This window comes from Fulmarus glacialis, unplaced genomic scaffold, assembly GCF_000690835.1.
Source record: "Fulmarus glacialis isolate BGI_N327 unplaced genomic scaffold, ASM69083v1 scaffold14558, whole genome shotgun sequence".
Classification (NCBI taxonomy): domain Eukaryota; kingdom Metazoa; phylum Chordata; class Aves; order Procellariiformes; family Procellariidae; genus Fulmarus; species Fulmarus glacialis.
In genome coordinates, this window is record NW_009227683.1 from 13145 (window position 1) to 28191 (window position 15047).

A 15047-nucleotide genomic window follows, 5' to 3' on the forward strand; every position below is an offset into this window, starting at 1 on the left:
GGTATATTTTGCTTCAGGAACACAGTAAGTGTATCTTTTATTTAAGCTTTTTTATGGTAGTCAGTAGGTAGGCAAGTATTTTGTGTCCTTCATTATATTCAGTGAGCCAGGATATTCAATTGCAATGTAGCTTTCATTTTACCCTGCTCTATGGTGTAATGTCCTGAGCAACTTTGCTGTTTGCTATATTAGCTTAATATTTAGAACTTCTGTATTCAAATGTATAGGGAAGGTTATTGAAAGGTGCAGAAGAATGCTTGCATACATTCAAGTATTGATTGGTATGATAAAGCTGTTCAGCATGTCTAAATCTTGTTCAAACTCCGAACGAGTTCAGGAGGTGTAAAACAAAATACGACGACAGGAGGTGTAGAACAAAATACAACTACTATTGTTCGAGGTCGTTCGTTAGAAGTCCCTGTGTACTTCTGAAAGGATTATCAGATCTGTGTTTGGGTTAAACTACTGCATCTGAGTACGCATGCATGTAATTCAAAAAAATTCAGTACAAAATGTAGACGTACCAAGTGGCAAGGAGAGGGAAAGCTAGCTAGACCTCTGTCCCTGTCACTACTCTATTAAATTTGCAGAGTTGGCACTGTCAGATTTACTGAATTAAGATAGGCAGTTAATGATGTATGATTTTGAGTTTGTTGCATAATATATTTATAAGTGTATACCGGAATCTTAATTACACTTACTCATCCACGGGCTAGGTAGACTGAAATGAGAAATTGATAATATCTTAAGATTGTGATGGATCTGAAATTTTTGAGGTCAAAGTAACCATTGTGATGGCAGCAACTCTACCTCAGTTGGAAAATAGAGCTATTGCATGTGTATGGTAGAATATCTGCCACCTCATTCCAAAATTCACTGCATCCTATCTATGCGGTTGTGTTTCGTCTGTTCTGATCATTCAAACACTAATAGTGCCGCTATAAGTTGGTCTGTGAGTCTACCAGATAGAAGTGTGCTTTTTCTCAATGGTAAAGTTGTACATTTAAATTAAGTAACTGTGTTACTCAAAGCCTGTGGATGATATAGGAGATATTGAGCAAGAAATAAATAAATGAATAAAACTAAAATATATTTTCAGCTTTAATTATAATAATTGTTATTTCCTGTTAGTTATAGTAAAAAGATTGTTCCTTTTACATAAAAACATCCATATTGTTTGAATGATGTTATATCTTTATCTTTTTTTTTCCAGCCTCTCAAAGTTTGCGTTCATGGTCCTCCTGGGGTTGGCAAATCTACTATTGCTGAAGAGCTCTGCAAACACTACAAGCTACATCACATTAAGATAAATGATGTGATTTCTGAAACAATAGCAAATCTGGTGTGTTGCTGTTTTCTAATATTGCTATTATTTTAACTTCTGTGATTTTAAAACGTTTGGCATAATTTAAAAATTAATAGTAATTCCATTATTTTAGAATGGAAATCTCTTTTGACATACTGATCACCTCTGGGGGATGCGCAGAACTCTTTTTAGAGGCTGAAGGTTGCTCAGTATCTCACTGTCCAGGAGCATACATGAAATGAATTGTTTAATTTTTTTTTTTCCTTTTATTATATCTGTGTATAAAATAAATTCGTCTATGGAATTTCTGAGCCTATTCATATTTCTGATCTTGTTTTCAGGAGAAAATTGTGGCTTCTAACGAACTGGACTCTGACAGTGTGGGAGAAGAGGGAAAAGATGATGAAGAGGAGGAGGATAAAAATGTAGAAGCAGCACACGGCTTATTAACTAGAATAAAAGAAAGCATGGAGCAGAATGCAGGTAGGAAATACAAAGTACTAAGATGGGATTTAGGTAACTAGTGCAATCCTATGCAAATGGAAAATCAGGAAGCAAATTGGTGCTTTAGAACTTTTACGTCCCATTAAAAGCAAGAATCATGCCCCGTCCATTTGTATGTACCTTATTTAAAAATCAAATACAATTTTTTACATTATACATTATATACCTTGTATATCAAAAGTAATATATTTTTTAAATACTATGGTGCTTTTTTATTTGTAGAAGTTCCGCCTTTCTACTTTTTTATACATTTTATAGAATTCTTTTTACCCTATAAGTTGATATATAAGTAACAACAGTATACTCAGAAGCATTAGATTCTTGGCCAGATTTTTTTAAAAACCTGTTTTTTTCTCAGAACAGGAAGCATAATTTATATAATATAAAGTAAAAAGTTAGTGAAGCATATCTTTATCAAATTTTCAAAGAAGAATTCTAGTATGAAAAAGAATTAGTGCACTGTCATATCAGATTGTGGGTTTTTTTAAGAACCTTATACCTCATTTTGGCCATTTCTAAAAAGTAAATAATATTTACTGAAGCCTGTAAAGAATTTTAAAGTCTACAGATTGAAAAAGGTCCATAAAAATTGCCATTACTGTAAAGTACTAATTATCATCTACATATGAATAAAGTCATGTAGTTTTTGACTTAGTGCCTAACATTTTCTGTGCGGTATAAAGTGATCCCCCTTAAAAACTCATTCTATCACTAAAGGTTTACCTGGTTTGGATCTTGTGTATCTGCAAAGCAATGAACTTGTAACGCAGCCAAAAGCTTCAGTAATGAGATTTATGGCAGCATCTCTTCTGCATGCTTTGTTTTGTTGTTTAAAATAATAACGCCTTTTAAAATAGTAACATACTTTTATGATTACAATGGTTTATAAATATTTAAGACTTTTAAAGGCCGAATCACAATAAGGCAGGAAACTGGAGTCAATGGTTGCAAAAGGACAAAAAATCAGGTCAAACCAAACTTTTTATTCCCACATATTTGCTCAACAATGTAGGCCAAGTTAATAAACCACTTCATATCTCAATCTATTAATCTGAAAATCCATCTTGTAAAACCTATCTCATGTTTGTTTTGCAAGACTATCTTTAAGTCTTACTGTTAATTGTAAATAGAAAATTATTGTTTTGTCACGTTTTTTCCTATAAATATTTCTTTGTTCCTTCAATTAAAATCTGATTGTGTTATTCTAAAAAAAACCTAATTTAATGTTTAGTATCCTTAAAGTTCTAATATTTATATCCTTGTAAACACAAATGTAATTTTATTTTATAACTACACATTTATATTCCATAGATTGCTTGACAACATGTAATATACAAATAGTAACTCAAAATACATAAATTTTTTAGGGTCTAAATAGACATTTCTCTGATAAATGAATTAAAATGTTAGTAAAATAATTTCAGATATCTCTTTTCCATAACCTAGGTACCTATTAACCTTCTTTGTGTCTTAGGTCATCTAGATGATCAGTATGTTGTTGAATTTGTGAAGGATAAGCTCAAATCTATGCCTTGTAGGAATCAGGGATATGTTCTAGATGGGTTCCCAGAGACCTATGAGCAGGCAAAAGATCTTTTTAATTGTAAGTACTGCTGCTTTTGTTTTTATTGATGCTAATATTGTCATTATCATTATTGTTCTCAGTGCCATAGTAGTTGAAGTGCATCAGCACTGTAATGACTACAGTGCAGGACACAAAACAAAGTTGTTTTCACGTGATGCTTAAAATGTAAGAAGGATTCTAATGCACCTTATTTAATTTAAGCACAAGATAGTTTTCAGACTGTCTTTGCTGGCAAAGTAGTAAGTAAATACACAAGATGGAGGATCCTTTCTTGTTCTGTGTTGGTCTACTCCACTCAAGCAAGCTCTAAGGCAGAACTTCTTCATAATATTTAAGGGCTGCTTAATGAGGGGATCCAGCCAGTGCATCAATACATGTTTTGTGAGCGAGATTAGAGTGGGTATATTAGATCAGCTACAGTAGATATGACTTCAGAGGAGCTCTGCAACATACATTTCAAATTGTGAGCAAGCACTCTGCATGCATTAAGACCAAGAATCATCTCCATATGTAAATTACATCATGAGGTTTGAAGGAAAACAAAATCCAGTCTTGTTCAGCTTAATATGCTGGGCTGTAAATTATCATGCTCAGCTGTTGCTCTTCAGGCAGTTTTACTGACTATTCAGAATAGCAGACACTTAGTGGCAAAAAGCATTTTAACCATACTACTGTAAAACATTTCTACTCACTGTTTTGAGCCCTGTCTCTGTTTTTTTGGCGGAATAATGTACTTGGCAGGAGGAGAGGCCAGGGTCAGGACAGCCACATGGACACATTTTAAAATTCTGTATGCATGTGCATACTTCAACTGATAGGCTAACAACTATTAGTGTCCCAAGGCAGAATTCTATGGTGGCTGGTAGCACAAATTACTTACTGAATTCTCTAAACTGGTGTCCAGGTTAGATTAATTTCTAACAATTAGTATAATTTGAATATAGACAAACCTGTGTTTGTACTGGGCACATTTTTAGCAAATATAATCATACTGTTGCTTCAAATGAAAATGTCAATCATTTCTTACTTTTGTTTTAGTGGAAAATGAAGATGAAGAAGAAGAAATTAAAGGCAAAATACCTAAATGTGATAAAATAATCGCACCTGGTAAGTTTGATAGATTTCTTTTTAAATAAACAGAGAGTTTTTAAGTACTGCTGCCACCAATGAGAAGTCTAAAATACCACTCCATCTGTTCATATTTAATTTAATATAAAATAAATATCTAATTCATGTAATGTTGCTGCCCTCTTATTTGAAAATGAACAACTAATAAAAAGGAAGGTTTTGGTTCAGTTTGTGGGTGTTTTAGTCGTCTTTTTTTTTTCTTTTTGTGAAAATGCCATCAACTGTTGGCTGATAACAATAGTAGTGGCTGCCTTTGTTGTGATTACAGCAGCTATTAATGGAATAAACATGAGCTCCTGAACTTGGCATATTAAAAAAATGTAAGTTTATCTTTAGCGTGGTATCATCTTGAAAGATGTTACCAAATTCACTTTAATGCATCAGTTAAGTTGGGAATTAGAGTGGTTTTCATCTATGCAGAAATGGCTTCATCATGGTGTTTTCGCTATTCTTGTTTTCTGTGGAAGTTTTGATTACATTAAAACAAAACATTTGGCATATTTTGCATTACAAGATGTGTCTGGCTAGGTAGTATAAAGGTTGAATATCTCAAATGCTTAGTGTTTCAGTAAATGATAATTTACTGCCTTCACTGGAAGTGAAAAAAATTTGGAACTTTCTGAAAAATTCCTTAGTCCTTGCACTTACATGAAGTGGACAAAGGTTTGATTTAAAAAGCAGACTTCTACCAAGGTTGTAACCACTTCTGAAGTGAAGAAAGGAGACAGGTATTTTATGGATCCTTGAAAGATTTCTGGTGTTTTTGTCTAGCAGTAGTACTAAAATAACTGACACTAAATTTTATCGCATATGGTGGCATAGTATCTTTAATGTACTATTCTTTTTTTTCTTTTTTTAAATTTACTTTAATTCAGAAGATACACCTTTATTTGTGAGATTAAATATCACAATACAAGGTGATGACTTTTGATGACTTGACAAACAAGTGAATTGTTAAATTTTCCATTGTTACGTGCTGCTTTGACTGCACCATTCATAAGATTTTTTTTTTCCTCCTATAGGAGGTTGCATGATAGCTTTCTCAGAAAATTTGGACTACACTGCATTGCTGTTCTTAAGATTTTTGTGCTGCTTATTGCACGAATAGTCTTGTTGATAGTGCTAAGAAAGAATTTGGTGAAATTGGAATATGTAGCTTCTTTACAGACATGTCTCTTAATATTTTTGGATTGCTCTAACTGGAGAAGTTGAATATAAGCATTTGATAATTACATTCTCTATAAAGATATATACAATTCACATCTGTTTATGTTCAATTGTGGTTTAAAATTTATTATTAACACAAAATAGGTAATAAAGAGGAAAACCAATAATATATGGGCGCTGATAATGTGTTGTTCTTCACAGAATTTGTTATTTCTTTGACTGCATCTGATGAATTCCTTATAAACAGAATAATAAATCTGCCAGAGAAAATTGTTGCTGGAACTCATTATACCCAGGACCGGTTCCTGCAGTCTCTGAATGTCTTCAGAGAGTTAAACACAGATGATAAGACTGTTCTCAACTATTTTGATGAACTTGAAATACATCCTCAGTTTATTGGTATGAAATAATAAAATTAGTAGATAAAATATGAATACAAAATTTTTGTTGTTACAAATTTAACACTTGCGAAGATCATATAGTAAGTGTATATATATAAATAATATTTTTAATTAACATTGCAGAATACAGATACAACAAGCATTTAATTATATACCCGCAAAAATATCTGTATACTTATAAGGATTCTGAATTGTTCTCGTGCAGTTAACCTGTTTTAAAAAATAAGGGGTTTAATTGTTCATTTTTGTAGACTAAATGATCAAAATAATTTTAGATTATTAGATTACAGACCTCTGCACTAGCATCCTTCCAGATTGGTGTAATAGTATATTTTCATGGACTTTCAATATTATAGTTGCTTATATTTTTTCTTTAGACTTATCCTCAGATGCCATGACAATATATGGATAATCTGTAAACAATGAAGCATGAAAGAAAATTATTAGAAATTAAAGGTGGAAGGCTAGGACTGAATCTGTTTCGCACTATACCTGTATGTGAGAAGATTTGCCTTCCCTGCACATTATCTAGAAAATTGTGGTCACTGGGTAATCTTGAGAAGATTACTATAATCTGATTATTCAAAAACAGTGAGATCAGGGTGACAGCATTCTTAAGAAAAATGGTTTTTTGGGGGGGGGAGTGGGGAGGGAGAAAAGAAAGAACAAGGGGAAAACCTTGCAACTAAAATCAAACTGCTAATATTTGGAATGTTCATTTGAGATGAGTTATGAGAAGTTAATTGTTGAACAGCCTCAGTCATAATTGATTTCATAAGTTTATTTAATGTCAGTCATGGAGATTATCTTGAGAATAATACCATACATGTGTTCTTAGGAAGTGTAGCAGTGGAAAAAAAATAGTGTGTTAGTATGATCATTTTAGAATTCAAGTAATTCTGCTACAGAAAGTAAATGTAAGTAAGGGTAAATATTAAGGTCCGATGCCATCAATTGGTCATATTCTTATCTTATATACTTCTGGATATGCAAGTAGTAGCACTGTCCAAGACCATGTTTTATTTTGGTGGGGACTGTAAAGTGTATACTCCATGGTAGAATATTGCAGTGTTTTCTGCTAAGAATTACGCCCAAAGGTTACCCTTAAACTCTAGTCCATTCCAAATAAGGAAACTCACTGGCCTACTAATTTTAATTATTGAGGTATCACAACTGTGACATTCAGTGACTTCCAAATGATTTTCACATTCAGTTTATGGTGTTGATTCTCATCTTCAAAGGAGCATTGTCTTTAGGTCCTGTTTATCTCAGGAACTGCCTCTTTACTTATATTGACATCATGATTGTTACCCACCGAAGTATGAAAGCATACAGCTTTCTGTTGTAAAATGGTGAAGACAGATTACAAAGATAACTTAAGTGAGGAACCTTCAGCTCTGCAAATACCCCTCCATTCTAGCTTATGTTCCAGTTGGTTTATCAGATCCATAGAATTAAGTAGCATCAGATTTAAGTGGAGCGCCAAATGCTTTCTCAGTCATATTCTGAACAAATTTAGTGGGGAATGGTTAAAAAATTGTGCTTGATTTGTTAAATATTGACTCAAATTAATCAAATCTTTCTTCCAATTTAATCTTAGAAAATCATAACATGGTTTTATGAATTACTTCTGTGATTATTATTTTTTCTGAGTCTGAAATATGATTAGTACAAAGGAGTGGGCTTCAAGATTCTGGAAACCCTACTTTGCTACAGTGACTCACTGAATGAAGTCTCCAAGTCAGTTATCTTGTTTTTCTCAACTGCAAATTGGGGATGGTGACATAGGCATGTTAGATCATCTACAAAAAGGCATGTTAAAGTTATAATAGCAATTTCCTTTGAAGATCTTAATTTATGAACTCCTTTTCTGGTGATCTTTCCTCTCAATTAGCGTCAGTGCTAACCTCATTTTTTATTTAAAAGGTATTTATTTTTGAGGATAAACGCAGTTAATTATGACTGCTGTAATAGTTGCATTGTAATCTTGCTTGGCCATCTAAGAAAAAAAATGCAGTCTTTGAGACCTCAAATTCAATGCTGAGAGAGTTCTTAGCAATACTTCAAATGACTAGAAAAGTGGTTTGCACTGTAATTTGTATATCCAGGTGCAGCTAAAATTGCTGAGATAGAAAATGTATTATTCTTTTAATTTGGAATACTTCAGGAATGCAACTCCTGATTTTTTGAAAGAAGCAGCTGTAAAAGAAATTTTATTATGTAGATTTATGTTAGCTTTCTCCTAAATTCATTAGCAGAGTTTGGCCTTCAGGTCAATCATAAACACTTAAACTCTTGGAATAATGGTGTTAGTATTGGACAACTATCTTCTGTCTGAATTAGTGATTAGAAAGAAATGGGAAGCATACTTTGCCAGAGGCTTTCAAAATAACTTTGTAAAGCAGAGGACTGTGGAGTAGGGACTACTGGATTCTCAACTAAATTCTGTATTCTAGTTGTTCTGGTTTTTCCCCTTCCTCTGCTTGCTCTCCCTACCAATTTCTGTGCCTTTACATCTCCAGTCCCTTACCATGAACAAGCCCTTTATCTCTGTATTCTCTGGATACCTGAAATGCCCACTTTTCCTCTTTTCCATGTACATTTCTATACGCTTTCTGCCAGATGCCTCCCCACACTGAATGCATACAGAGCCCAGAAAGCCTTGGAGACAGTCCCCGTTTTTCTGTGTTTTTTTCTTTTCCTTCTTTTTTTGCAAGTTTAATACACAAGTAGCCTCCAGCAACTAAAAGGGAGAAGGAATGACATGAAAGAGAAAGTCTTGCTCTGTCTCTGTGCTCCTACATGAAGCTACAGATTTGTTTTGTAGATATAACACAGTAAGAGTTCAACTAGAGTTAGGTCTGTGTATTTGTAAATCTGCGTGAGTGAAAACTTTGGAGTCTGCTGCCAAAATCTAACAACCTATTGTGTAACCTGTGGGGGAGACAGAGTCAAAAGCTGATGGTTTTACACTTCTGGATAAGTTGACATAAGATTGGTGACAGGAACATCTCTAATAGTTGAATGACCTCATTTTCAAGTTTCAAAACTTAAGCAAGCTGCAACTGATAAACAGAATAGTTGTAAAAATTATTTTAATACATTTCTCCCTTACATCATCTTAAAAAGACAAACTATTTTAGCTGAAACTAGTAAGGAAAATCAGATGTAGAAAACTTCAGTCTGTGTAACACTTTGACATTTATACACAACTGAAAACAACATCTTATAATTGAAAATTCAAACAATGCGAACACCATAGATTTTTAGGTCTTGCAGTTATTTACTGATGTCCATTGATAATTGACAAAAGCCTTGAAAAGTTCTGTCTTGTATTGTTTAAAAGATGTAGCCAAATTTGAAGATCCTGAGAACAGATTTATTGTAAAAGAGATCATTAAAGAAATTGGGGAACCTCGGAATTATGGTTTGACAGATGAAGAAAAGGAGAATTTGGAACGCAAAGCAGCTGAGGAACGCCTTGTCAAAGAAGCTCAAGAAAAAGCTGAACGAGAGCGTAAAGAAGCTGAGGAAAGGGCTGAAAGGATGGCAAACTGGGAAGAGTGGGTAGGTTAATACATATTTTTGGGAAACCATTATTATTTATGTGTTTTAGACGGCTTCCAGCAATCTGTTATGTAAATACACTTGGAAAGTGTGGCATAAATTCTCTAGTTCCTTATATCATACTTTAGATCTGGGTTAGACTATCTTCACAGTGCATTTTGAGGCCCAACCTAAAGAATAGACTGTCTTTTTGATTACAGGCATAGCATTTTTTTTACATGTTGGTATCAGCATGTCTTTAAAAATACTTTTATGATACACTTCTTGTTGTTGCTGTGCCGTAGGTCTTTTATTTTACCATTTATAAATATCTACTATAATCAATGGTGTTTTTCCATAACCAGTCTTCTAGGACTTTTGCATTTTGCTTACTTTATTTCTAAGCAGCTGACCAAGTCTTAATTACCATGCCTTTCAACCAAGTTTTTTAACTCAACACTGATCAATATTCCAGTCTGCATTGCAGAAAGGTTTCTGAGCCTGCAAGAGAAACACCTTTGAGAGCTGAGTCCTCAGTTCAGTGATGACTACCTGATGCAGTCTGAAGGATGCTTTTGTTTGCTAATACTTTAATAAGTACTTGGTATTTAGGCTACCTGACCTCACAGGATTTGCACATGATGCTTTTCCCTTATTTACTTTGCCACACCTAAGGACATTTTAGGTAAATAAGCTGAAATGCATACTCTAACAATGTTCTTGTTCACACCCAAAGTCAGGTTGTTTCACCAGAAGGCAGTTGTTCTATTGTCTTCTTCCAGAGCTATTTAAAAACAAACTGATCGTTCCACAGAGAAATCCTTTTCTTACATTTGAATGCCCATACACATCTCTGGGGAAATGGTATCCTGAAATTACCTGCTTTTAAAGAAGCATTTACATTCCTCTGGTGTTGGCTTGTAAGTAAGTTTTGTTATCTCTATGCTTATTTACAGCTTCATTCAACATTAAATAGCATTTTGTACTCTCTGTAAACTTCTCTAAAGATTAGTAAGGGTAGTTAACACATTTTTAGCTATATTCAATCCAAAGCCATCTAACTTTCAAGAGAGCAAACTGCATTATTCAAAGCTAAAGTAAGTGTTTAAATAAAGTGTGTGCTTAAGTTTATCCTTTTAAATAGGCAGATGCTCAGGAAATCTAAGCAACTATTCATTTGCCCTTGAGACTGTAGATTAGCTGCTGTCTCTGAGTAGTGACCAAAGACCACTTACAGGATTTATTCAATAGCACTCGTGGATTGAGTGAATAAGATAAATATCTTTCCAGACATTGTTATATCGGTTTTATCTGAACATTGCTTTTGTGTTATGCCTTAAGTACAGAAAAGCAGTCTTTAGAGTATCATCTGCTTGCTGTATGTATATATGACTCAGTCTACTGATGAATAAAGTGAGAGAAGACAGGACAATAAAAATGTTTTTGAGTAATGTTCTGGCGAAAACCACTGCAAGTATGCATACTATTAGGTGGAAGAAAGAAAAACTTGGCAGCAGTTTTATTTCCCCACCCCTCCTACTTTTTGAGTGTAATCATTGTATTTGATTTAACCTGAATTCAAGAATAAATTTAGCTGGTGTAAACAGATGTAATTCACTGTGGATTTAGTTTATTTAACTCTCATCCCCCTCGAAAACTGACATAAATGAAATAAAAAAACCCCAAAGAAACCAAACTAAAAAAAACCAAACAAAACGAACACAATTTACAGTTTTTTAGCGAGTTACTCTTCCGAGTAAAAATATTCCCCTTCCCCTCCAGTTCAAAGAACCCTCAAGAAACCATCTGCATTCGCAGCAGTACTAATTTTTGAAGTGATACTGTTGTCCGAAAAGCAGATTCGTGCCCGACATACAAGTAACCAATTCCACACGCTCAGGAGAGATATTGTTTTATTCAGGCCTGGGTGCTCGGTGGACTTGCCGCAAATCAAGCACACCTGGTCTAATCACCTTTCCGTTTATATTCATGCTTCTCATACATACTTTAAATTTCTCTTTTACATATTCATCAAATTTCCGGGAACTAGACATATGCGCACTAAAGCCTTTAGGGTCTTCTTGAGGGTCTCGGGTGGTCAGCAGGATAATGAACTCTTCGTGAACTTGTTTTTTTCTTTCCTTATAAGGTCAAAGTTTGTCTCTGAGCCACGTCTGGACCACCTTTGTTTATGGTTCTCGTTTCCAAGGTTAATCTTCACTAGAATCTAACAATGCTTCTAGGATACACATTTTATACTAGTTACAATTCCACACACTTACAAACACAACACCTGTTAGTTACCTAACTTCTAAGCAACAAGTCTTCATTGTTTAAAATTACAGAAGCGAGCAATATAGAATAATAGGTACTGTAAAAAACCGTATCTACTACATCAATACAGTGCATTCCAACCATTTTGCCAAATATCTTATGGAAACAGGACCACTGGAAGACTTCAGAATAAACCTCCTTTTAGGTGTTGAAGAGAGAAAAATAAAATAGTTTTACTAAGGAGATTATTTCAGTTTTCATCATGTTCAATTCTTTGTCCTCAGTGTGCCAAGTGCTCTAAATTTAATAAGCAGTTCATAGTTTTTCCTGCCAAGTTGTGAGTTTTAAAGTTCTGTCCACAGCTTCTAACACTATTTTTTTCTCTAGGCCACCATTATTATTTAGTCAAATGCTATTTGGTGGATGTTATAAACCTTATTCTTTATGATTTTGTTCATTATTTGTAGAATAAACATCAGGAGGAAGTGAAAAGACAAGAACAAGAGTTATTGGAGGCCCAGTCCCTTCCACTACGAAACTATTTAATGAAGAACGTCATGCCAACACTTATGCAAGGGATAAATGAATGCTGTAGGATCAGGCCAGATGATCCAGTCGATTTTCTGGTAAGGGGATTACATTTTTTTTCTTAAATATGTTTGAAAAAGCTTAATGAAAATATTCATGTAGACCCAAAGAATCTCTGTTAACATAAGGACTTAAATTCTTTTTCCCCACTGTCATGATAACAATTAATTAATGGATAGGATCTGCAATTCTGGCGAGCAGTAATTATTGTGAAAACTAAAAACCCAGTGACTACCAGAATCTGTTTCTCTTTGGTGTGTGCACTCTGCAGGTCTTATGTACCCTGCCAATCCTGCTGTGACATAGAGGCCTGCAGAAAGGGGGACATCACTGTCCATCCTGTTTACACCCCTCTAGGCACAACAGAACACATTACTGTAATGATGAATGAAAGCTCTTCAGTAATTCCCTTCACAATACAGAGATAAATTAATAAATAAATCCTATACGACATTCATAGAATAATCCCAGTTGCAAAGGACCTCAAGAAGTTATCTAGTTCAACTTTTGGCTGAAAGCAGGGTTAGCATTGCATTCAGACAAAAAAATTCAGATGCTGTAAAGTTATTGCTGTAGTGCTGTTCTTCCTGCACATCCTAAGAAAGCTACTAACAAGCTATCACTGTTTTAAGGAAAATAAACATTTTATTAACCAAGCAAAAGCTTAAAATGAAAGCATCAGTATTGTGTGCCACTTTAGGCACTACGGGATGTTTAATTGTTTCAATTCTTTTGCTTACTGATGAGTGAAAACTACCTGTAGCTGTAGGAGCATGAGTTCTTCCCTGCTAATTGCATAACTTTTAAAGATCTGTATTATCTACTCTTCTGGGTCCAGAAATCAGGCCCTAGGGTAGTCCTAGGATTTTCCACGGAGTGACAAATGCTGTCATAAATAGCTCGCTTCCTTCTCTTGCCCATGATAGAGGTGGGGTGACTGCTATTAAAAGGGAGAATGAGGTGGATGGTATTTTGGATGGTATTTGTGGGGAAGAGATTTCTCTGACATACCTACCAGAACTTACATTTTAGAGCCATTTAATACTTTCTCTGATTTTGTTTATATTTTTGTTATTTTGTGTAAATTTTAAAATTGGAGACTTGAAAATAAGTGTAACTTTGAAACTCTTCTGTTCATAGGCAGAATATCTCTTCAAGAACAGTCCTGATATTGAATGAGATAAACATTAAATCCTAACAGCTGTCGAAATTGTGAAGTAGAAAGGAAGAACATTTCTAATGCATTTTAAAGAAAAATACTTAGTTTCTGAAATTAATTTTTTTAGGCTTATTATGTATCTCCATTTTTATTTCTTATACTTTATTACTAGGTTGTATTGGGTTTTTAATATTCCTTTCTACAAAAATACCATTTACTGCACATATTGATTAACACATTTACACATCTGTTTTTCATGTATCTATTTGAAATTGTGAACCATAAGAATCTCTCCAAAGTTCTCTCTCCAAAATTTTCTCCCTGGATTTTTTTCAGTTACACGTTCTATTTAAGCAATATATTCTTGTCCTGATCCATAGTGGATGTAGGCAGCTAGCCTGAGAAAACCTTTTCTTAAAACAAAACAAAACAAAACAAAAAAAAGCATTTTCACTGAAAATGGAAATAAATAGAAGCAGCAAGCTCTCTTATTTCCCCTCCCAGCTACCAAGAGGCAGAAAGTCACACAACATAGTATTCTTGTGCTGCACTGAAGACTGACTGGATAAACAGTTTCCCAGCATGTATGTCATAAAACCTGGGTTTTTATTTGCTATCAAACAAATGGGTATAGTTCTCACCTAATTCTCTTCATCCTTCAATGTTTGATACATGTTTTTTATAGATACCTGAAGAATCTATAAAAGAGGAAGAACTGAAAGAATGGTAATACAGAAACATTTTACACATTATTTTTAGCATTAGATGTATTAATGCCCAACGTTCTTACTCAGATATCTTAATGTTTTCACAGAGAAGGTCTTATTTCATCTGTTTTCACAGTCACACAAGTCAGTGATGATAGCCAGGAACAGAGTTCAGAACCATCATCTCCTACTCTAAAGAAACAGATTTCTTTGGGATCTAAATTTCCTATATGCTGTCAGTCCAAGTTACCATTTATCATGTGCAGCAGTTGAAATAATCGGTAATTTTTGAGCAATTTTTAGTTTGAGAGTCCTATTTTTCAGAGTAAAGATGAAAATAGGACACTAAAAAAAGGAGGTAAAAGTGGGGTATTTTTTTGTGTAGAGTTGCTGTAATACTTTTACTTTTCTAAGAATACAGTTTTGAGCCGATCTGTAAAAAGTGTGGTTTTTTGTTCTTTAAAATTTTCTGAAATTTATGCAGTCTATTACAGGCAGAGCTTTCAAAAACAATTATTAGAAAAGGATCTCTTTGCTCCGTGTGGGGCATAAAAAAGAAAGTAAGCCCGATGCAGGTAGGTATGAACAGAAGACACGCACAGAGCTGGCTCTGAACTGAAACCCTTCATTTTTCAGCGGAACCGAGCGGGGGACCCAGGCGGGTGGCGCTCGGCCCGCGTGA

General features: G+C 34.2%; 1 protein-coding gene across 1 annotated transcript in view; it reads left to right on the forward strand.

Moving 5' to 3' along the window:
* Nucleotides 1-13678, forward strand: part of AK7 (adenylate kinase 7) — a gene marked incomplete at its 5' end in the record, with an annotated part of 26311 nt that extends 12633 nt beyond the window's left edge. The window contains 8 exons of the mRNA XM_009583243.1: nucleotides 1214-1342; nucleotides 1648-1789; nucleotides 3285-3413; nucleotides 4434-4502; nucleotides 5892-6089; nucleotides 9438-9658; nucleotides 12379-12537; nucleotides 13640-13678. Coding sequence (XP_009581538.1) covers nucleotides 1214-1342; nucleotides 1648-1789; nucleotides 3285-3413; nucleotides 4434-4502; nucleotides 5892-6089; nucleotides 9438-9658; nucleotides 12379-12537; nucleotides 13640-13678 — 1086 coding nt within the window. The remainder of the gene's footprint in view (nucleotides 1-1213; nucleotides 1343-1647; nucleotides 1790-3284; nucleotides 3414-4433; nucleotides 4503-5891; nucleotides 6090-9437; nucleotides 9659-12378; nucleotides 12538-13639) is intronic.
* Between the last annotated feature and the right edge of the window lie 1369 nt (nucleotides 13679-15047).